The sequence below is a fragment of the Tachyglossus aculeatus genome, chromosome 17 (assembly GCF_015852505.1).
Source record: "Tachyglossus aculeatus isolate mTacAcu1 chromosome 17, mTacAcu1.pri, whole genome shotgun sequence".
Lineage (NCBI taxonomy): Eukaryota > Metazoa > Chordata > Mammalia > Monotremata > Tachyglossidae > Tachyglossus > Tachyglossus aculeatus.
Window position 1 is genome coordinate 45,083,074 of NC_052082.1, and position 23,504 is coordinate 45,106,577.

Below are 23,504 nucleotides of genomic sequence, written 5' to 3' on the forward strand. Positions count from 1 at the left end.
TTCTGAGGAGGGGAGTAACATGCCCAGAGCGTTTCTGGACAAAGACGATCCGGGCAGCGGCGTGAAGTATGGATTGAAGTGGGGAGAGACAGGAGGATGGGAGATCGGGGAGGAGGCTGATGCAGTAATCCAGACGGGATAGGATGAGAGCTTGAGAGCTTGATAGAGATATCAGGGGATCAACAGGACTACTGAATATTAATGTTAGCAAAGGTATCTGTGTCTCAGACTAGAATGCTTTCTAATCCTTGACTTGGCTCTTTGTTCCTCTGGGGGCCCAAAAAGTGGGGAGGAAAAAAGAAGAAGAGTAAAAGTCACTGAGGTGATCGGATTTTTTTTTTTTGGTGGGTTGTAAAGTACAGTACTGCTTCCCATTACTGTTACGTAACTCAAATATTAAACTAGAAGTTCTTTTGAAGCCTTAAATAGCAAAATATGGCCCCCTCAACAATACAGGAGCAAAGAGTAAAGACTGGCAGTCAACAAAACGGCAATTTATACCCAAAGCTTGAAGATTTAATATTTTGGAAGAGTAGTGACCAAGTATATTCAAAATACCATGACCATGACACAGTAAGAACTCAATAAATACCACAGACTGACTGATTGAAATGAGCCCTGCTTTCCAGAAATGAAGCTCTCAGATATTTAACCCTCACCATACTGACATACTTTAAAATTCAGTTTAAGAATTTGATTTTAAAATCACCAATACTTTCCAAGAGACTAAGATTGCTAACTTTTAAATACCATGCATTTATCATTTATTTTATCTTGGAGGACATATTCAGTATTCTATAAACAGTAGTTCCGGAAATTGCAGTACCTTAAGAAAGAGGGGACACTGATGTTGTGCTTGAGGACACGCTGACCAAAACCAGTCAGGCAATGGACCTGCTTTGGCAGTTGATACAAAATAACCAAGGGCCAATGGTTGCTGAAGAATATTTGTTACTTCATCATGAGATTCTGTTGAAAGCAGCCGATCTGTTCCCTGACCCTGCAAATCAAATCAAAAGGAAATTCATTGCTGGGAAAATGTACAGTTTACCTATAGTCATGTGTGTGAATACATATACACACAGAGTTACTTTTCAATTCACAGTCAAAATCAAGGCATGTAATTAATATCCCTGCTAAAAATTATGGAAGAAATCAAGTTTCAGCTAACACTGATGGTTCAACTGTGTGTGGTGGGCCATAGTTCAATTTTAAAGGTTGCCTTGAGAAGTTGACCAGGAAGCCTTGGAAGGAATACTGGCTTACATGAGTCCACCTAAGCACAGCCCTTAGGTACCCTGCTTGAGGGCTGGGGGAAGGACGATTTGGCTGTGATGCCCAAATGCAATGCATGTGTCATACTTTGTAAATTGCACAGAACCCATAAGCCCCCCACGGATTTATAAATCCAAAGAGTGGACAGGAACAAATGAATCAGTACAAGAAATTGTACACAAAACTCCAACCACAAAATCAAGTCAGACACAGCCAAAAGAAGCCCAGTGTCGTGCCACAGGGAAACGGCGAAATCTGTCACCCATCTTGCTGCTGAGATCCAGAATCCCAGCTCCAAAAATGCTCACCTAGCCCAGCTAATCCCAATACTATTCACAACTATGGAAAAATTTTAACTGTAAGGGTGAGGGACAAATTGTATAACTGCTTTTTCATTGCTTGTGATGTTGCCCAGGTGCCCAGAGGAGAAAATGAGTCCTAAGGCAAGCAACAGAATTTGTACTGAAGAAGCTAAAAATAAAATTGTCTGCATTGTTAAATGACAAATCTAACAACAGAATAGTTACCTTGCTAGCGTCACCTCCATGGGGAAAATGGGACCCTGGAGAATGTACAGGCGATCCAGTTGGGGATGCAGGAAGGATGTTAATAATGTCAGGGTCAAGGTCCTCTCCTGTGTCTAATAAATCGAAGATGCCCATCCCATCTGCTCCATCTTCATGAATATAAAGAAAAGGTACACAATTAAAGAAGTATTTCTGAAGCTACAGGAAAAAATTTGGACAGCTGCTAAAACATATCCATGCATGTAAAAATTATATATATATAGTGCATATATATATATACATATAACACATAGTATATAAAATGGTGTTTGTTAAGTGCTTAGTATGTGTCAGACACTGTTCTAAGCGCTGGGGTAGACACAAGCTAATCAGGTTGAACACAGTCCCTGTCCCACATGGGACTCAGTCTTCACCCCCATTTTAGAGATGAGGTAACTGAGGCACAAACAAATGAAGTGACTTATCCAAGGTCACACAGCAGACAAGTTGGCAGCGCTGGGATTAGAACCCAGGTCCTCTAAGTCCCAGGCCCATGCTCTTGTCCACTAGGCCAGGAGAGTTCACTAAACCTCCTGTGTTCAAGTTAAGAGTTATGTAGGGGATACGTATACGTCTATATCTAGGAAATGAAAAATATACATTTGGGAAGAGAACAGTATAAACACATACTGTTGGTGACAGATATACCCAGTTTCTTTTCAGTGCTAAACATAAGGTGAAACATTCTGAACCTCAAATCCTGAAGAACTTCCACAACACCGTAAGAATATGCATACAGTGATAAACGATCGCCCCGACAACTACGGGAAGACTGTCAAAAAGCCGTCATATTGGCCTTTTAAGCAGAGAGACTGAGGAAACATTTCTTTGTTCCTAGCCTTCCTTCACATCCAGAGATGTGATGGCTGTAGGGTCACCTACCATTGTTCGTATTGAAGGCCAGGTCCAAATTTTCAGTGGTGTACGTTGCTGAAGCTACCTGCACCGAAGCCGAAGTCGGAAACACGAGTATATGGGTGCATGATGTGTCTTGTGGGGTATTAAGCTGAGATGTCTGCATGTTAAGAGTAGTGCTGCGACCAAATACAGAACCTGTTGACACGGAATCTGAAGAGAAAAAAAAGCCCACCTCACCATTACTCCTTTTATATACATCTATCAAAATCATCACAAATGCAATGGGGATAAGGGAGGGGTGAATAAAGGTAGCTAATCCAAGTACACGGGTGACAAAGAAGGAGTGGGAGAAGAGGAAATGAGGGCATAGTTGGGGAAGGCTTCTTGGAGGAGATGCGTTTTTCAAAAAGGCTCTGAAGGTGAGGAGAGGGATCATCCACAATAATAATAATGGCATTTATTAAGCGCTTACTATGTGCAAAGCACTGTTCTAAGCGCTGGGGAGGTTACAGGGTGATCAGGTTGTCCCACAGGGGGGCTCCCAGTCTTAATCCCCATTTTACAGATGAGGTAACTGAGGCCCAGAGAAGTTAAGTGACTTGCCCAAAGCCACTCAGCTGACAATTGGCAGAGCTGGCATTTGAACCCATGACCTTTGACTCCAAAGCCCGGGCTCTTTCCACCGGGCCACGCTGCTTCTAATAGGATGTGAAGAGAGAAGGAGTTCCGGGCCAGGGGCAGGACGTGGGTGAAGGGATGGCAGCGAGACAGAGGAGACTGAGCTTCAGTGAGGAGACTGGCATAAGAGGAGCCAAGTGTGCTCAGAGAGGTAAGGTAGGAAGGGATAATCTAGGAAGTCCCTTCTGATCTCCCAACCTCCTGTCTCTCCCCACTTCAGTCTATACTTCACGGGGCTGCCCGGGTTATCTGTGTACAGAAATGCTCTGGGCATGTCACGTCCCTCCTCAAAAATCTCCAGTAGTTGCCTATCAACCTTCGAATCAATTAATCGTATTTATTGAGCGCTTACTATGTGCAGAGCACTGTACTAAGCGCTTGGGAAGTACAAATTGGCAACACATAGAGACAGTCCCTACCCAACAGTGGGCTCACAGTCTAAAAGGGGGAGACAGAGAACAGAACCAAACATACCAACAAAATAAAATAAATAGGATAGAAATGTACAAGTAAAATAAATAAATAAATAAATAGAGTAATAAATATGTACAACCATATATACATATATACAGGTGCTGTGGGGAAGGGAAGGAGGTAAGATGGGGGGATGGAGAGGGGGACGAGGGGGAGAGGAAGGAAGGGGCTCAGTCTGGGAAGGCCTCCTGGAGGAGGTGAGCTCTCAGCAGGGCCTTGAAGGGAGGAAGCAGGGCCTTGAAGGGAGGAAGCCGGGCCTTGAAGGGAGGATCAAGCAAGGCTTCAAGGCTGTCCATCCCCTCGCCCCCTCCTACCTCACCTCCCTTCTCTCCTTCTCCAGCCCAGCCCGCACCCTCCGCTCCTCTACCGCTAACCTCCTCACTGTGCCTCGTTCTTGCCTGTCCCGCCGTCGACCCCCGGCCCACGTCCTCCCCCTGGCCTGGAATGCCCTCCCTCCACACATTCGCCAAGCTAGCTCTCTTCCTCCCTTCAAAGCCCTACTGAGAGCTCACCTCCTCCAAGAGGCCTTCCCAGACTGAGCCCCCTCCCCGTTTTTCCTCTCCCCCTGCTCCTCCCCTCCTCATCGTCCCCCCCTGCCCTACCCCTTTCCCCTCCCCATAGCCCTTGGATATATTTGTGTATATATATATATATGTATATATATATTACTTTATTTTATTTGTACATATTTATTACTCTATTTAATTAATGATGTGCATATAGCTATAATTCTATTTATTCTGATAGTATTGACACATATCTACTTATTTTGTTCTGTTATCTGTCCCCCCTTCTAGACTGAGAGCCCATTGATGGATGGGATGGGTGGGGACCGTCTCTATATGTTGCCAATTTGTACTTCCCAAAGTACAATATGTTCCCAATTTGTACAGATTACTCTATTTTATTTGTACATATTTATTACTCTATTTTATTAATGACGTGCATACAGCTACAATTCTATTTATTCTGATAGTAGTGACACCTGTCTACTTCTTTTGTTTTGTTATCTGTCTCCCCCTTCTAGACTGAGAGCCCACTGATGGGTGGGGACCGTCTCTGTATGTTGCTGATTTGTACTTCCCAAGTGCTTAGTACAGTGCTCTGCACACAGTAAGTGCTCAATGAACACGACTGAATGAATGAATGACAAGGTGATTGAGTTCTTTAAAGCCGACGGTAAGGAGTCTCTGTTTGAAAGAGTTTCTTGAAATAATGCCCGGAAAGATGGGAGAGTTCAGGGAGAAGCAGAGGAAATTTTAGGGAGATCACGCCTGATGGTTTTAATATAGACATAAAAACCATGTCACCTCACAGTGCCAGAAGGTTTTTTATGGCGCTTGTTAAGCGCTTACTATGTGCCAGGCACTGTTGTAAACCCCGGGGCAGATTCACAGTAATCAGTTCGAATACAGTCCATGTCCCACACGGGCGTCACAGTCTTAACTCCCATTATACAGACGAGGGAACTGAGGCATGGAGAAGTTAAATGACTTGCCCAAGGTCACACAGCAGACAAGTGGTGGGTCCGAGATTAGAGCCCAGGTCCTTCGGGCTCCCAGGTCTGTGTTCTAGTCACTAAGCCACAGAGGTATTACTACTATAATGAGGTTGGAAATGTGAAGAATTAGAGGTTTCTAACCTGGCATAATTACAAAAGATCCTTGGGGTTCCATTGCAACAAGGCAAGCGCTGAGGATGCTCGGAGAGTCGGCAGCAGATATACCACACATCCTACACATATCTTTTAATCTCTTACTGAGAGACTGCAGATTCCGGCGACTCAGCAGACAGCTCCAATCTGGGGATAGTAAGAACAAGGATATAATTTGCACAAGTTTACAAATACCATTATTAATAAACAAGGTATTACGCTAAACCTATCAAAGCTATACTTCGGGAACGTCTCTAAGTGGATCGATCCATTGTTCTAGCACCCCGCCACCCCCAAGACTGCAAACCCGTTGCGGGCAGGGAATGTCTTTATTATTGTATTGTACTTTCCAAGCGCTTAGTACAGTGCTCTGCACACAGGAAGCGCTCAATACATATCATTGAATGAATGAATGAATGAATAAAGGAGGTTGGGAGCCCAGCCAAAACCTTGTAATGGCTATCTTTACCCCTTTTCCCCTTCTCTCTTGGCTACAGTTCTCATGTAAGGAATGGTGGGGGTTGGGAGGGAACGCTGAATAAATAATAATAATGATGGCATTTGTTAAGCGCTTACTATGTGCAAATCACTGTTCAAAGCACTGGGGAGGATACACGGTGATCAGGTTGTCCCCACGTGGGGCTCACAGCCTTAATCCCCATTTTACAGATGAGGGAACTGAGGCACAGAGAAGGGAAGTGACTTGCCCAACGTCAGACGGCTGACAATTGGTGGGGCCGGGGTTTGAACTCATGACCTCTGACTCCCAAACCCGTGCTCTTTCCATTGAGCCACGCTGCCTAAAAGGTTACTGCTTTGCTAACAATTAACAACTTAAAATTAATTTAACTTAACTTTGGAGCAGCATGGCCTAGTGGAAAGAATACGGGCTTGAGTCCTAAACCCCGCTCCGCCACTCTTCTGCTGTGTGACCTTGGGCAAGTCACTTCTCTGGGCCTTGGTTCCCTCATCTGCAGAATGGGAATTAAGACTGAGCTCTATGTGGGACAAGAACTGTGGTCAACCCGATTAGCTTGTATTACCCCAGTTCTTAATACAGTGCCTGGCACATAGTAAGCACTCAAATGGCATTTGTTAAGCACTTACTATGTGCAAAGCACTGTTCTAAGCGCTGGGGGGATACAAGGTGATCAGGTCGTCCCACGTGGGGCTCACGGTCTTAATCCCCGTTTTACAGATGAGGGAACTGAGGCTCGGAGAAGTTAAGTGACTTGCCCAAGGTCACACAGCAGACATGTGGCGGAGCCGGGATTCGAACCCATGACCTCCGACTCCAAAGCCCGGGCTCTTTCCACTGAGCCACGCTGCTTCTCTATACCTTAAATGGGTGTTAATACCTTAACCCCAAAAAACAAAAACAAAACTTGAATGCCAAAGACAGCATTATAACCCAAAATATGTGTCCTTCTATCATCAATGGCATTTACTGGTTGCTTATTATGTGCACCTAAGCTCCTGGGAGAGTACAATACAAAAGCTGGCAGACACGTTCCCTGCCCACACCAAGCTTACAGTCTAGGGGGAAATCTAGGGGGAAATATATATATATGTATATATATGTATATATATATATATATAAGTGCATATGTCTATATATAAAGAGAGATGAATATATATATAATTTATAGTACATAATTTAAAGATACATACAATGCTTCCCAAACCTTGTACCCACTATGCACATGAACAAGGATTCCTAGACCCAGGGAGCAACAATCAGCAGATAATGACTATCGGCAGCACTACAAATCTTTCCCACAGCCCTCTAATCTATGGCCTGGGTTACTGGGCCTTTCACTGGGATCCCAAGGCCAAAAATGTGAAAATAACTTATCTATATGATGGTCTGCCTCTGCGCAGTATCAAGTTCATTCTAACAAAATCCACTGGATTTACTAGTAGAGTGTGTGTGTGTAGATGTATCATTTCAAAAATGAAACATACACATAGCTCTATAAAGATCATTTATACACACTTCATTTTCATTTTTCAATTTAGTTCTTACAATAACCACTACATAAAATGACAACTAGAACTCAGATTCAGAAATTTACACTGAACGAGAAATGACGTACAGGAAAAAGCATTAAAATCTACCTTTTAATTCACCGTGACCTATCCTTCCTAGGCGCCCAATTACAACTCTCCACGGTAAAGAACTCATCTGAACAAGTCCCAAGCACCATTCCCAGAGTTTCTGGAGACCGAGTCTACGAGCGGAACCTTTTTTCCGACGAGCTCTACAAGTGAGGAAAAAGATGAACTTGAAGGCGGGAAAACAGATTTTGTTCATGTGGGGGTTTTGCAGTGATCTGAGAATAATAATGATGGCATTTACTAAGCGCTTACTATGTGCAAAGCACTGAAAAGTGGATAGGTAAAGACATTCATCTTTTCTGAGCTTGATTTCAACCACTAATGTTTCAGAAACATTTAGTCATTTGAGTTTCAGTACAGAGAGACAGTAAGAGGAAGAGAAGTTCGGTAATGCCAGTCTCTATCAACTGCATGTTTTACATTGATGGAATTGCAAATACCCACCCTACCACTCAAAAAACCAAAAATGTAGCATGTAAATGTTTCTGCTTCGATTCAGGCCTCTTCCATGCTCAGTTACATGCTAAAGGAGTACGTAATAAGCACACAGGTACTCAACAGCCATAGGGGAAAGATCAATGATCAAGCACCTAAGAAGTAAACTAGTAGTGTTATTTTTGTTGATGCATTTTTAAATTAAAAACAAACAAAAAAACAAAGAACAAACTGATGTTCGGAGCCCTTCACTATATTTTCAACTTCATACTCCCATTCTCTTCTCTTCCCCCATACGATAGTCCAGATTCAGACCTGCAAGTTTCGTGCAGGAGGAGTAGGAATTGCTTGTAACATTAATTTTGCAGAATAAATTTCTATGAAAAAGCTTCTGAATTAAAGACAGGAATCTGAGCAGTGCCTTATATTGCGATGGAAGAAGAAAAAGTAATTTGTGTTTACTATTTCCTCTTCAGAGATTCTCAGCAACGAGTTTTTATGTAGTTACTCCAAGAGAGGTCTAATTTGAACCAGAAAGCAAAACTGATTTGGCTACATATGGAGACTTACAATAATTTGAGTATTTAATTGGAGATAAGGCGCTCTACTTAGAGTTAAGAAAATTTTACCTAAAGAAACGTTTCCCCAAGTTCATAAGGATGCCCTGCAGACTCTCTTGAGCCTCAGAAACTGTAACATTAACTTTAACTGTAACTGTAGAGGTAGTGGTAATCTGTCACGCACGCTACTTTTGACTAAAACATTTCTTCTTAAAGATAGGAAACAGATTGGTATATCTCCATACTTATTGAAAGCATTACCTGTTTGGAACATCAATATTAATAATGCAAGTTTCCAATAATTCTCCATAGAGATCGGTGCACGAAGCAAGGAGCCATCTTTGATCATGAGACAAACAGTAACCCACAAAAAGAACATTATATTTTTGGCCAGCTTCACCAAATGTTTCTCCCAATTCTGTCTGCTTGTCTTTCACAGGAGCCAGGATAAAAGGAGGAGTATAAAGCCGAATACACTCTGGCCTCTGAAAAACAGAAAAATCTAAGATATTAAAATATAATCATAATACTCAAAATTTAAGAGCTTCTTACCATGACCAAGAGGAGGTAATGAGGTAAAGAGGATTTATGCTTGCAATATTGTGTAAGCTTAAAAATACTCTCCTCCCCTTCCACACACCAAATTACTTATATTCTTGTATTCCAGAAAAATACTTACATCGGAACTCTTAAGAGCAGTTTCCATGGCTAAGCCTGGGCCAAAACCAGTCAGTGTTTTCACATTGGTTGACGTTGGAAGTGGTCTCCGACACTGGGTAAATGCTGAAAATGCCAGGGACTTCAAATGCTGGGTATAAATCTGTCTATCTTCATGCTTCACAGGTTGTAACAAATACTGACATGGGACAATCTAGAAATTGCCAAAAGAGCAAATGTTGAGCCGTAAGTGATGAGGGGAGGCGTTGTGGGTTACAATGTTTGGCTATGAATTTTATCGGAAAAATTACGCCACCTCACTCCTTGCTTTCCATGGCATGACATCTGAAATGGCAGTAGTGGTAGTAATACCATTTATTGGGCACCCACTGCATGCAACACACGGGACTAAGTCTGGATAATTCTACAGGACTTAAGTAGCACTTAACAGTTTGGAAATCAAGGAATTACAATTACGTCGTTGCCCCGCACTCCGAAACACTAGCCGAGGCAAGTTGTTTAACCAGTTCCTCTCAGCCCAGTGAATGAGGTTCACTTTTCACTAAAATCACCCATTCTGCAAATCCACTAAGAGCAGGAAAAGATTAGAGCTCCCAGGAGTTGCTTAAGTTATCTCGATTAAGCACCGCCGGGCTTTCAACCACCAATTTCCTTTGACCTCATTGCTCAGAGGGTGGAGGTGAGTTGTTGGGGAAGTGGGGTGAAAAACTATGTGGCCAGCAGACTGAGTATTTTGTTTTTACGTTCATGGTCAATTAAATTATTTTCCAGTCTTTCAAATTATACCAATACAACTTTTAGACATTCTAGGACTACTGAACTGAGCTACTTTAATCACTTATGAAAAAAAGCAACCTGGCTAGTGGACTATGACTGCTGAACTCCCTCTTGTGCATTGAATAGTTCATGAATGAAACACTTTGCTCAATATTCAAGTTATTGTCACCTACTGGAAGCTATTGGCTCTACCTCGGAGTAGTGATCAACAAATTAGGGCCGCAAGATATTTTTAAATGCAAAAAAATTTCCAAACATCAGTTCAAAAACCTGTCGGGACAGCTTTCACCAGTCGAAAAGCAAAACAAATAGCTTTCCCACATTATTCTTACCTGAACGGAAACTGTACTCTTGATATTAGAAGGAAGGGTTTGTACCATTTCCAAAAAGCAACGTAGTAGACCCAGAGTCCATATATTAGAGTTAGTGCTCTCATCTTTATTTTCGTACGTGAAAGGATCAATTATATAAACTACAATTGCAGGTGGATACGTGATTGCATGTGAATCACCATCTGTGGGGACTCCCACCTTATCCCGATCCATAGTGCTGAAATTTGAAGGGCAGAGTTATTTTTGAAAAGTCAGTTTCCTATTAATATAGTCATCACAGTAGAGTCAACCCTCCATCTATCCCTAGGGGGTTCTTACAATCGATTTCCAATGTCTCACCAACTGCCAACCTACCTTCTTTCTGAACTTGCAAGCTCTCGGTTGGCAAGTTTCTCTTCAGATTCCACTAACCACTGACTTCCCTTTCTCCTATTCCACACCCAACAGCCTCAAAAACACCTCCCTGCCACTGATCAGATGAGCACTAGTTCTCCCTTGCTTCAGCACTGAAACTGAGTTATCTGTAGACTAATGAAAAGGCAGAATCGGGGGTCAAAAGCCCCACAGCATTTTCTACCCCAAAAGGAATCGAGGAAAAATGCCTTGGTGCGCTGCTGGAATCGTTCTGGTAGGTTTAAAATGCTGGCAGATCTTCTTGCCCAAAACTGAGCTTCCAAGGGAAAACCACAGCAAAACCCAGCCCTACGGTGATTCAAATACTGATCGGTTCCCATTATCAAACGAGGGGGAAGAATAATGAGACTGCTCATGTAACGGCGTCTGACAAGTATTCGGCTTATTACCTTTCTGACACTTCTGAATGTGGCTGAGCGGGAACAGCTGAGGACTCTCCAGATATCCCAGTCGCTGGCAGAGTCGGTGGCTGCTGACCCATCTGGCCATTCTGAACTGCGGGAGCTTGGGCAGGCATGGAACCAGTAGTATTACCGGTTATACTGCCGAAGGGTGGGAATGAAGGTGGTTTATTGGGGAGCCCGCCACTCATGTTGGTGGATGAGGATGAAGTGGAGGTGGTAGTCAAGGTGGAATTTGTTGGAGCAACGGCAGAGGATATGGCATTACTTGAAGCCACCGTCATGGTGTTGCTGGTTGTAGTTGCTGGGGTGGATGATGGAGTGTTGGAATTCCCAGGATTACTTGCCACCGGGGGTGGGGTGGGCACGGGCTGACTTGCTGGGGGAATTAAATTTGGCTGGGAGAGTAAAGAGCTGTCCAAAGGCTGGGAAGCAAGATACGGTCCTAAAACAACGGGAGAACACACGTCTTTAAGTCAAATGATCAGATTCAGCGTTTAAAACAGTGCCTTGCACAGAGTAAGTGCGTAAAAAATACCAACATTATTATTATTATTATATGACTGTTTGTTCATGCAACGGCAAGCAATTCTGGTAAAGTCCTTCTTGGGAACAGCTCAAAATCTTTATATGTGCAGTACAGAAGAGACTGCTGGTCATGCACTGGTCTTTTCTGTCACCCACCCAGATCTATCGATCAATCAGTTTTACTGAGGGCTTACTTTGTGCAAAGGAATGTGCTAAGCACTTGAGAGAGTACAACAGAGTTGGAAGGGAAAATCCCTGCCCTCCAGGGGCTTACAATCTAGTGATTAAAGGTCACTTTCGAACATGAAGTGTCACTAGAGTTTATAATCTTTGCAGTAGATAAGGATTTTAAGCTTGAAAGCTATCCCCTATTGGAAAACTTGAAAACATTCTATGGAATTAAATCAATTATCTGAAACAAAACAATTTTCCTCCAGTATTCAAAGTTAAAGCAGATTTTATTGTAAAAAGGTTTTTTTAAAAACGGTGGTTTGCTGGTATTTATTAAACAAACCTGAAAATGAAAAAAAAAAAACCCTACTTCTTTACACAGAAAGAGCATGATCAAATTTTTGAAAGTGTAGATTGTGGCATAACTATAAAACTTCCAGGTATTCCAAAGGCTACTATTCATTTCGCCATAACCTGAATTTGTCTACTGCACTATTTTCCATTCAAAATACTGGAATGAATTCTGGCTACGTGAACAATCTAGGTTAATGAAGAAACAACTTGGGAAATAGAATCACTTGTTGTGTGACCGTAACCAATCATTTTATCCCTGCTCCTTGAAATGTTATCAACTTAAAATCCTGTAAGCTTTTCAAACCCAATTAGTAGAATTACATACGAAACATTTGAGCTTTCTGATTTAAATCCCAATTTCCACAAATGTAATAAAGATCAAATTCAGTACCAAGATCATATCTGCAGACTTGTGCATACAGCTTGAGTTTAGAAAATGCTTCAGTGTTGCTATCAGCTGCCTGAGAAAACCATTCTGTGACCAACTTTTCTGAGAGTTTCTTTGAAGCGGTAGACCCAACTCTCATGATCCCATCAGATAATAGTCGAGAAATGGGTCTGTGTTGACCTAATCGACAGGACTATACACAAAATTAAAAAAAAAAAATCAAACGTCAGTGAATTCAGGATTTTACACATGCTGTATCTCTACACACAATAAAGTGGAAAAGTGATTGCATTTTACATAGCATGAAGAACTTAAAGTGTGACTGGAAGCCAAAGTAATTCATACTTCAGTTCTCATATGTTCATTATCATGCATTCTCTCATTCACATTTCAAGCTGCGCAGCACAGTTTTGGATCAAGACTAAAGAATTACAATTTTTAAGTCATATTATAGGACTATATCCTTTGATGGCCCTAAAAAATTCCACACTATTAATGGGTAGACATCAAAATAAAGTCTGCTCTTATTTTCATCATTTTTACACCGCATTTTAATAATTAGCCTAATGTCAAAATGCTATCAATTCAATGAATGAAGGGGAAAAATACATTTTAGGACCTAACATGGAATCATCCTCAAAGTCTGTGCATATGATCAACGGTTAGAGGTACATAATCATTTGTACATGCGGTCACTCAGATTAAAATCGTGCTGGAAATATGAATGTAGCCCTCTCTCTACAAACCATTCTGGAACATGGGAGATCAGTGAGCAGGGCATACCGTGTCCCAATCTAAATTTTGAGACACAGAGGCAATTTGGAAACAAACGGCTAGGATCCAGAGTTGTGTCAGGTTTCTTTATCTACACTTTGTGAATTTTCAGGATCAAAAATGTTTGAAAAAACATTTTACCTGATTTTATTGTCGGGGGTGGAAGAGCCGCCAGGGACCAGCAAGGTCACAGTTCAAGCCCCAGCAAGGAATCTTTTCTCTTTACTGGTTTTACCATTTCCCCAACGGGTGGACTTAGGCAGCCTCAATCAGGGCCTCCTGATACACTACACTGTCACCAAGATGCCTGATTCCACCTGTCTCACTTACAGAATTCCTGTGGCTGAGGCAGGACGGAGTACTGGGAGCTGATGGAGAGGAAGCTAAGGGAGAATTCCTGGCATTGCCCTCCCCTAGAGAGGCCTCTCATGATGAACCTTCGGCTTTTCTTTCATCACACTCATCAAAGGCTACAACAATGCGGCTAGCTACGCTTTGCCTTCAAGAAATTCAGCATGCTGCCTGACCCTCCAAGTGGTTAGCTGCGGATGGAAGCCAGAGTCTCCACATAAAAACCATACTTTCCCTCACATTCCCACTCAGACCACCCCACACAAACAACAAGGCAAATGCTCCCTTTCCCCCTTGCTTCCCGCCGACATGTTCTCCCCACTTCCCATTCCCTCATATACATACAGATTCCATTATCTTTCCCATCCCATATTTGGGAAATGTCAGGTGCAATCTCCCCTACACATTTATCCTGGGACTCATACCTACACCAGAAGAGGATAGAAGATAAACAATAAAAAGAGGAGGGTGCAGAGAAAGGACCTCTACAGAATGACAGATAGAGAGGAAGGTAACATAAGTATCGGAAATATTCTGAGTATCTGATCTGAGCAAAAACATGGACATTTTCGGCTGGTGCTTTCTGAAAGTACGGGCCATAATGTTGTGGCCCAAATGCTAGTGGCTTGGTCTGTCTTCAGGATTGGCCTCAAAAAGCCATTCCCCTTTCCAAGGAAGAAGGAAAACCTTGGAGGAGGGAGATACTCTCAGACCCTGATCTCTTTTCTGGCTCCAAAGAAAGAGCCCCTTTTCAGAGGGCATTAGGATCACAAAGTGGGAGGGGGTGTCATAAGGTCAAAGGGAAAGAAGATGCTATGCAGAGGTGCTGAGGGCCCTATAAGTATTTGTTCTGTTGTCTGTCTCCCCTTTCTAGACTGTGAGCCCGCTGTTGGGTAGGGACCGTCTCTATATGTTGCCAACTTGTACTTCCCAAGCGCCTAGTACAGTGCTCTGCACACAGTAAGCACTCAATAAATATGATTGAATGAATGAATGAATAATTAGAAAGGATCCCCATCCCTCCACCCGACTAGGAATAAAGGGAGGGTGTCTTCCGCCTCCCCTACAGATAGAAGACACCACGAGGGGAGGGAAACCCCACCAGCTCTGTGATTTTCATATGATTTTTTCTGGCCACACATAACATCAAAGACCATGTCGGTCTCACTGGATCCATCAACACAACTGGTAAACACAGAAATGATGAACGGCAGGCCTCAGGAAAAAAAACTCTAGTGCTGAACTTCAAGCCACTGAACCTCTATACCGGTGGGCATCCTGCTGGGAAACGTAACCAAAATGGCTTTCCAGTACAAAGAAATCTTGGAGACATCCAATTACCGTGCAGACAATAAATGAAACACCGTACCTCATATATTGCAGTCAGATCTCTAAAAAAGCTTTTGGCTCCATTCAGAAGGGCCTCATTCTCTGGACACAGAACAACATAAGCAATGTCTCTTTGAGATCCATAGGGTTCCAGCATCAGCCTCTCCCAATATGGCAGGGCAAATGGAGAGAGCACCAGAAAATCATAATCATACCCCAACAAAAATGTGGGGATTGGCAGTGGTTCTGGGGATTCATCAGTTCCTAAACAAGGAGAGTTACATTGTATAGTGCATTAGGGAAAAAAAACCAAGCAAGATACATTTACGGCTTTTAGCAAACACGGTTTCACAAATACTATAGCAATGTGCAAAATAATGGGAAACAGTTAAATTTACTGGTATTAACAATGTCAAAAATCAACTAAAAAAAGCCTCTATCCCTCCCTAATTCAATGAGAATATTAATAAACACACTATGGAAGAGACTACTTTTGCCAACATTGATTACGCCACACTGAATTTAAGCTAGTAGTTGATTTGGAATCTCTTAATCTTTATCATTTAAATATCAACTTATTAGTCTTTTACCCCATCAACTACGAACTCATACCCCTCACAAAAATCCAAATATGCCCCAAGCCAACTGTCTTTGATGAAACAATCCATGGTAATTACTGAGCACTTACTCTGGTACTGTACTAGGTGCTTGGGAGAGTACAAGAGAATTCGTAGATATGATCCCTGCCCTCAAGGAGCCTAGATCACTTCAAAATATGAGAAACTGAAAAGTCCAATAATAAACCAGTTCTCCTGCAACACAGGGGTTCTTGCAGAACTGCACACTACAGGAAAACCACATTTTAGTTCTCATCCAGTATTTGATAGTACACACTACATACTACTTCAACCTCGTCATGCTCGATCCAGGCATGTGGTGTTAAGAACGTTCCCTAATTCTGCTTTTGAGTTGGATCCAAAAACCATAGTCAAAACATGTGTTCTTGCAAAACCGAATATACTTGTTTAACATTCAAGCTAACGTTACATTTATAAATTCTGGTTGGACAAACTCATTTAAGGGCATTAAGATGATTAAAGATTTTATTTACCATAGGAGCCTCGGCCAGCCATTTTATGAAACTGCTGCCAAGTTAGGGGACCTTGGACTCCCCAAGATCTCACTGTTCGTTTTTTCTGAATAGCATCCTGAAGTACTGGCTGGAGAGATAGGAGCATGCGAAGGATATCCTGTGAACACTGCATGCTCACATCCATTGCTAAAAAAAAAAAAACCAGAATGAAAACACTGAAGAACAACACCTTCAACAATACTGCACTTATTTATGCCAATAAAGTGGAGCCGTTTCCTCTTACCTTTTTCATAAGGTGGGGGGAAAAAGGAGGGGGACAAAATCTGGTAACTCCAAGGCCAGAAATTTGCTGAACTGGATTTAGAACCATTTCAATACCAGCAAAAAAAGCAAACAAGAATCTCTACACAGTTGCTGCACTGAAGTCCCCAAAATGAAATGGATCCTTCTGGGCTATTGATTTTATCCTTGTCCCTCTTTGTATTTTTTTCCTCCCTTTCAGGTAAATATCTGACTGCCCAGAGTCTAGGGGTAAGGTGCTACTAAAAAAAACGGCACTTGAGCCTGAGAGCTTCCTAGGAGCATATTAAAATAGATAAGATAAAACCCCACTATAAAATGCAGCTCACCAGCCTCTGAATAATCAAGAGTTTACAGAATGAAATGACAACACATTCAACTTTTGATTAAATATGACTAAATGCTCAGACTGTAGATTATCCAGATCTACTGTTTCTCCTTCCTTTTGGGGCCTGCTTTTTAAGCATTTCACTGGTACAGGAAGAATAATGCTAATAATAATAATATCGGTTAAGTGCCAGGCACTGTACTACATGCCAGGCACTGTACTAAGCGCTGCGGTGGATACAAGCAAATCAGACTGGACAGAGTCTCTGTCCCAAATAAAAATGCTGAGGTTTTGCTAATCGTAGACTCTGCTAATGGAAATGCTAAAATTACTGGCTAAAACTAAGCTTTTGGATTTTGGGGACGTTTCCTTTATCAATGCTAACCCTCTCCCACACTGACACAGGTAACTCAGAACTGACAATCCACTTGGAAACCTGGACCTTGTGCCACAAGTTTTTGAATGATGAACTTGCTCCCAATAGCTAAAAACCCAATCAAGCCTATCTAAGGATGAAATTTAAAATTTACTTCTCTTTGTATAGAACTCATGTCCTTTTCTTCTTCACTGTTCATCAGCATCAATACCAAAGGAAGCGAGAAGGAAAAGGTGATAATTTGCTGTTTGGTGCCACCCCTTCTTTAAGCATGGTTCTCCCCCAAAATGAATCAACTGAGCATTAAGAATTATTTTTCTCTTGCAAACCTTTGACTGAAGTATTCCTGACAATTTCAGAGTTACACTAGTCAAAATTTTATTGTCTTTGCCTTTCTTCAACTATTAATCTGTCCTCCAATTTAAAAGCAAGCTGCATAGAAAATTCAGACAGCAAAAATTTAAACATGTCTGAATAGGAAGCATTATCCCAAATTACCAAGCTATAGTCAGTGAATAAATGTTTCCGCTACTAACAGACTCCCTAAGCTCATCTCAGTTCAAGGCAGTGATCTACTCCAAGACTACACTTTAATGTAAATCAGAAAAATTAGGGACAATAAAGCTACACCACAAAAACACACACAAATTCCAAGATCCTGCCCCCAGCTCTAAATTCAAGAAATATCCAATTCATTTAAAAAGACTAACTGGCCCAGACCGTTGAGTAAGATTCTTACTTTGTGTGTACTATTTCACTACTGCACTTCCTTGCAGCTTTGATCACATTAAAATTACATCACAAGTCCACTTTGGAATGGACCGTAGAAGTCTGGATTGTGCAGTTGAAAACTACAGTTAATGCGAAATACTGTTTTAAATCAGATATTTTTTATAACGAATAATGGTTAACAAGTATGTGAGAACAGCACATACTTCAAAATCTCTGATGCTTTCTTCTGTAGTCTGAGTGGGAAGGGTTCTCTCTCCCTAGCTACCCGGCTAGGAACGATTCACAAGTGAAGATGGCTCGCAACCACAATGTTAGAACAAAAGATTCCTACTTAGATCGAAACTTGCTTTCTCTTTGGAGAGGAAGTAGGGGAAGGAAGGAAGGGTGGAAAGAGAAAGGAAGGGAAAGGGAGGGGAGGAAGGGAGGACGGAAGGAGTTTCTATGTACCAGCAGCTCTAAGGCCTTAAAGGAAAATCTACCTTTCACAGGTATGAGGGCCAGCCAGAATTAAATTGCTCTCTACAAAGAGACTCCACAGTATGTGAAAATCCATCACCTACAAAGGATGTGCTTTATGTACTAAAGGAAGCAACAAGAGAGGTTTCGGTTCCTCAGCACACTTACCGTTTCTTTTGGACCAGGGGTGCAAGCATGTACTTTTTACAAGTGCTTCGTCAACTTTTCCTCCTGACATGTTGTCCATGAACTGTCGCCCATGTTCCAACGCAAGGTAGCAGTCATTGCAACAATCCCGCTCTTCAACACGTACCAAGTTATGAATTATGCCGATTCTGGGGGCAGGATCTTGGTCTGCGGCTCCAAATGGCGAAAACAAATTAGTGCACTGATCTTGCAACAGCAGTATCAACTCATCGGGCAATTTTTCGGATTCCTTTAATCCTCCGCCGACGTGTTCCGCGGAGGTGGCCCGAAGAGCTTCGAAGCGTTTCTCTGCTTCTTTGCCACATTCTGTGTTGCGTCCTATGATGTCTAATTCGTCTTCAAGGAACAGGCCGGAGTTGTTTCCGAACTTTCTGTTCATGACAGCACTGAAGCCACAGGTACACCTGTACTGGGCCTCCTGGGTGGGATCTGGAATGTAAACTCCAACATCAGCACCTTTGATGTTCATGTTGCAGACACAGATACAGCAACTGTCAAAGTTACAGTCCTTGTACAGATTCATTACGGACTCTGAAAGGATGAGGTTCACGTAAAGGCTATGAGCTTCGGGGATGGACGGTACGGTTGCAGGTTCGACAGAGTTTAGTGGTCGGCACGTTGAGGGCGTGGAAGCTGGTGAGTACAAGTCCGAATTATCGTATTTGACGGAACCTTGAGCGCTGGCGGGCCCTCCGGCCCCACGAGGGGTACGAGGCGTCCTTGGTGTTCGAGGAGTTGGGAATCGGGGGGTGGACGGAGAAGGGAGAATTCCTGCCCCGCTGTTGCTGGGAGGTGCGCTGTTGGGGGGCATCCCGAAAGGAGTATGCGTTTGAGGGGTATAGGCAGCACCGTACTCTTGATCCATGGCGCTCCCATCACTAGGAAGGTTTCCAAGGTGAGAAGTCAACAGAGAGAGCAGGAAATTAGGACAAAAATTTGCTTTCAAATTGGTCAAATCATACTTTACCATCGCTCCAATTAGAATTACTAGAAAATCAAAAATCAAAGGGACATTTTTATTTAAAGTGCTCTGTCTAAATGACTGCAAACCACTAGCAACAATACCAAAGTAAAAACATTTATAAACTTCCATCCCCAACCTTTCTCCTCACTACGCAAACCATGCCTATTTTCAGAGAGTAATCCTGCTCAGTGTACTATTAAATTTGGAGATTTTACAAAAATAGGGTAATAAAAAGTCTCTCCACAGCACCCATTTCTCAAGTTACCATGAATTAAAACTAATACATATGCCCAACTATTCACATCCATAAACAACTTCCTGCAAATTCTAGCTAAATTCTTACAAGATTCTCAGTGCTTGATTTTACTTTAAACGAAGGTGGTGTTTTAGGATTAAGTTGGCTACATCAGTAGCACTGTTCGTCGTTTATTACATTTTTTTTCTACCACAACCACAATTAAACAATCGACATAATGGGTATTCTAGTAGGGACATTTTGAATAGCATCTATTAAAAGGGTGGACTATTTATTGATGGTTTAATTAGGTAATGAGCCCGATTCTGCCAGGCCCTAAATATGCTCTGATAACTCTAGAGTGTGTTTCAGCAATATATGTGCATGCTTACTTCAGTAAGGGCATCAAGAGGTGTCTGAACAATAAATGTGCCCCCCACAAAGTGCCAATGTGTTACTGGGGAGTACCCTGTAAAAATCATTAAAGGGTAAATTTATTTATTTGTTTATTTATTTTATGGTATTTGTTAAGTGCTTACTGTGTGCCAGGCACTGTACTAAGCATTGGGGTAGACACAAACTAATCAGGTTGAACATAGTCCATGTCCCACCTGAGGCTCACAGTGTCATAATCCCTATTTTACGGATGAGGTAACTGAGGAACCGAGAAGTTAAAAGTCACACAGCAAAGTGGCAGAGCCGGGATTAGAACTCAGGTCATTCATTCGGACGAGAATCGACAGACTTGTCACCACTGTGGGCAGGGAACGTGTCTGCCAACTCTGTTGTATCACACTCTTCCAAGCGCTTAGCATAGTGCTCTGCACACAGTAAGCATTCAATAAATATCACTGATGATGGTGATAAAGAATTTGTGTTGCTTTCTTCCTTGCCTACGAAGCATCTTTCGATTATACGAAAGTTAGGCCACCTGCACTCGCCTGAAACTTACCCCTCTTTGATGAATGGCATGGCGGGTCCTGGAGGAAGCAACTCTAGTTTTCCAACCGTCCAACTCTGGCGATAAATACACTCTTCCGGCAATTTGATAGGAGGCAGGCACTGGCTGGGGAGGGTCTTTAGAGGTGCAAACATGGAACATCCAACTAAAGCTTGACAATTTTCAAGTTTGTAGATATAAGAAAAATCCTAGAAAACAAAGATTCAATCACTCACAATACTGCCTCAGTAGTACAACCTCCAAACAAACGTTAATAGTACCATTAATTATACGTTCCTCTCTAAACTGTAATTGTGGGCAGGCAATAGGTCTACCAACTCTGTAGTACTGTTTTCTCCCAAGCGCTTACTACAGTGCTCTGCACACAGTAAGCGCTGAGCAGTTTCCATTGATTTGGCTGTTAAAACTAGAAAGTGTTGGGTTTTTTTACAGACTTTCAATCTGAATAGAATTTGCCATTTCAGTCAGACGCCAAAACGTCTTCTATTAATTGCCTCAACTTTTCTAAAACTCTCTATTGTTGCTTGGAACCTCTGCCAAAAACAATTCACAACTCATAAGAGAAAAACCAGAACCGTTGAAGGAAGTTTCTAAAAAGGGCCAGAAGACGAAATTGATTCCATATAGAAAGACTTCCAAGGGAAGAGAAACAATTCTCTTCAAAACACCACCGAGACTGACATTACCTTGATTTCGGAAGGTTTGGGACTACAGAATCCTTCATCAACCTCAATTTTGAACTGAGTGCCTATACTGGAACTATTCCCTTCTAGTATAGTTCCTCCAGGTGTAGTGTCCATACTCCCATATTCCTTATTGTTCATATTCATTGGGGAAAATCCCATAATATGTGGTTCCAGTGATGGTGGAGTGGGATACATTTTATGAAGATCTGCAGTGCCTGTAAACAAAACCCACCATTGAGAGATTTTTAACCATTGTAAGGGTAGACGGATTATTTTATAAAGAAAATTGCTAGGTTGAGTTTGGAGTTTTCAGAAACGCCACAAATTATTGAAGATGGAGAGATGGAAGCTTACTTATGCAAGATAGTGGATCCAGATTTCCAGTCTTTGATTCTTTGCAATTGGATTTGTCATCTGTCCCACTCAGGATTTTTTTAGATCCAGGCTATTTCGTGAAAAAAGACAGTTTTTAAAACCATTGTCTTGCAAATTTTCATTCAACATAAATTCAGTCTCATAATACCAATATACCTCAGATGGAACTAAATTCAATCAACTGATGCCTTGAATGTCCAATTTTTTTTAAAAAAGCACCTAATCAGTATCAACTAAATTGGACAAAAAAAAAAAAAGAGAGATATAACCCTGTTTAAAGAACCTCACTTAATGTACTGGGCTTATTTTAACTTCTTTATAAATTTACACTTTAAGATATTTATAGATCATGAATGCACACCTATTCTGTCACCTTAAATTTCACTATCAAGCCTACAAATTATTTATATGGACATATACTGGGAGAATTCTAAGATTACACATATAAAGGATTTCTTCTCCAAAGTTATGCAAAACAGTTTGATAATTTATTATCATAATTGCATGTCTTTTCTGGCTTTACATATTGGACCTAGGTATTAAACTGGAATTCAACACTGGAGATACAAAGCCAGATCACAGTTTCCCATGTTCCAGCCATTACTGTCCTTATAACATAGGAAAGGGCTTTCTATTATTCTAGGGAGTGGATGAGAAGGGAGATTAATTGTTTTTCTTGATCAGCCATCCAAATCTGACCTCTAGAGGAGATATGGTTTAATCTACTTTATCTGAAACCAGGGCTGCCTTGACTTTACCAACATAAAATGGATTTTTCAACGTGAGTTGAAGTTACATAATGGCAAAGAAAGGCAATTTTACATTATTTTTTCATTCATTTTCCAGTAATTTTTGACTCACAGCTTTAAGGATTTGGGGTGTCATCTAGTCTCTGCACAGCAATTCAACTTCTAATTACAAATTATACCACCACCAATGAGCCATTATTCATTTTTCAAATGAGGCACTAGGATTAGAATGGAAGGTAGTGGCAGCACTAATCCTAGGAACCAGGTCTCACGAAGTCTCTTGCACCACGCCCTGAGTCACGCTCTTTCACAAGTACACAAAGAAATAAAAACTACAACCTCAAACCAGAATTTTGCTCAAATCGTGTCAAGGTTTTACTCTTCAAATACTACCAATTAGAATGAGATGTCAAGCGAGGAGGCTATTCCTGAAATTCCATGCGGTTCCACCTTCAAGACATTTCACAACTATTCCAGTGTATTAAAGATTGCAATACGGTAAGTCTTTAATGGAGAAATAAAATTATCATTCAAATCCATGAAGAAAAATCCAATTCTGTGATTTCACCTATTCTATGCACAAAACAGGAACACTCACAGTAAGTTCATCTTCATCGGAATTGAAGAGATTGTCAAGGTCTGTATAAGAAACGGCCAAGTCAGAGTCATAGATCAAGCTGGTGGATGGAGGGCGGGCATGGCCTGAAGGTCGCTGGGCATCTGCAAAAATGATATAATTAGTGATGTACGAAAGATACTGTTAATTCAACCTGATGAACTACCTGAGGGGAATTTTAAAAAAATCTATATGCCTTCGCTGTGAAGCCACGTGAAAAACAGAAATTTGGGGATGAAACCCGGGGTGGTGTATACTCCAGAGACGAAACTGATCGAACTGAGAACTAGGATAGATTAGACATCTTCCGC

The 23,504-nt window shown here is 41.7% G+C and overlaps 1 protein-coding gene across 1 annotated transcript in view; it reads right to left on the reverse strand.

Moving 5' to 3' along the window:
* MED13 (mediator complex subunit 13) overlaps nucleotides 1-23,504 on the reverse strand; it is a 100,040-nt gene that overhangs the window by 1,708 nt on the left and 74,828 nt on the right. The window contains exons 12-28 of the mRNA XM_038759301.1: nucleotides 23,176-23,297; nucleotides 21,808-21,898; nucleotides 21,454-21,668; nucleotides 20,759-20,955; nucleotides 18,569-19,485; nucleotides 16,227-16,394; nucleotides 15,156-15,379; nucleotides 12,665-12,854; nucleotides 11,209-11,665; nucleotides 10,406-10,622; nucleotides 9,298-9,489; nucleotides 8,880-9,103; nucleotides 7,624-7,766; nucleotides 5,494-5,652; nucleotides 2,724-2,909; nucleotides 1,803-1,951; nucleotides 827-1,000 (exon numbers count right to left, since the gene is read on the reverse strand). Coding sequence (XP_038615229.1) covers nucleotides 827-1,000; nucleotides 1,803-1,951; nucleotides 2,724-2,909; nucleotides 5,494-5,652; nucleotides 7,624-7,766; nucleotides 8,880-9,103; nucleotides 9,298-9,489; nucleotides 10,406-10,622; nucleotides 11,209-11,665; nucleotides 12,665-12,854; nucleotides 15,156-15,379; nucleotides 16,227-16,394; nucleotides 18,569-19,485; nucleotides 20,759-20,955; nucleotides 21,454-21,668; nucleotides 21,808-21,898; nucleotides 23,176-23,297 — 4,025 coding nt within the window. The remainder of the gene's footprint in view (nucleotides 1-826; nucleotides 1,001-1,802; nucleotides 1,952-2,723; nucleotides 2,910-5,493; nucleotides 5,653-7,623; nucleotides 7,767-8,879; nucleotides 9,104-9,297; nucleotides 9,490-10,405; nucleotides 10,623-11,208; nucleotides 11,666-12,664; nucleotides 12,855-15,155; nucleotides 15,380-16,226; nucleotides 16,395-18,568; nucleotides 19,486-20,758; nucleotides 20,956-21,453; nucleotides 21,669-21,807; nucleotides 21,899-23,175; nucleotides 23,298-23,504) is intronic.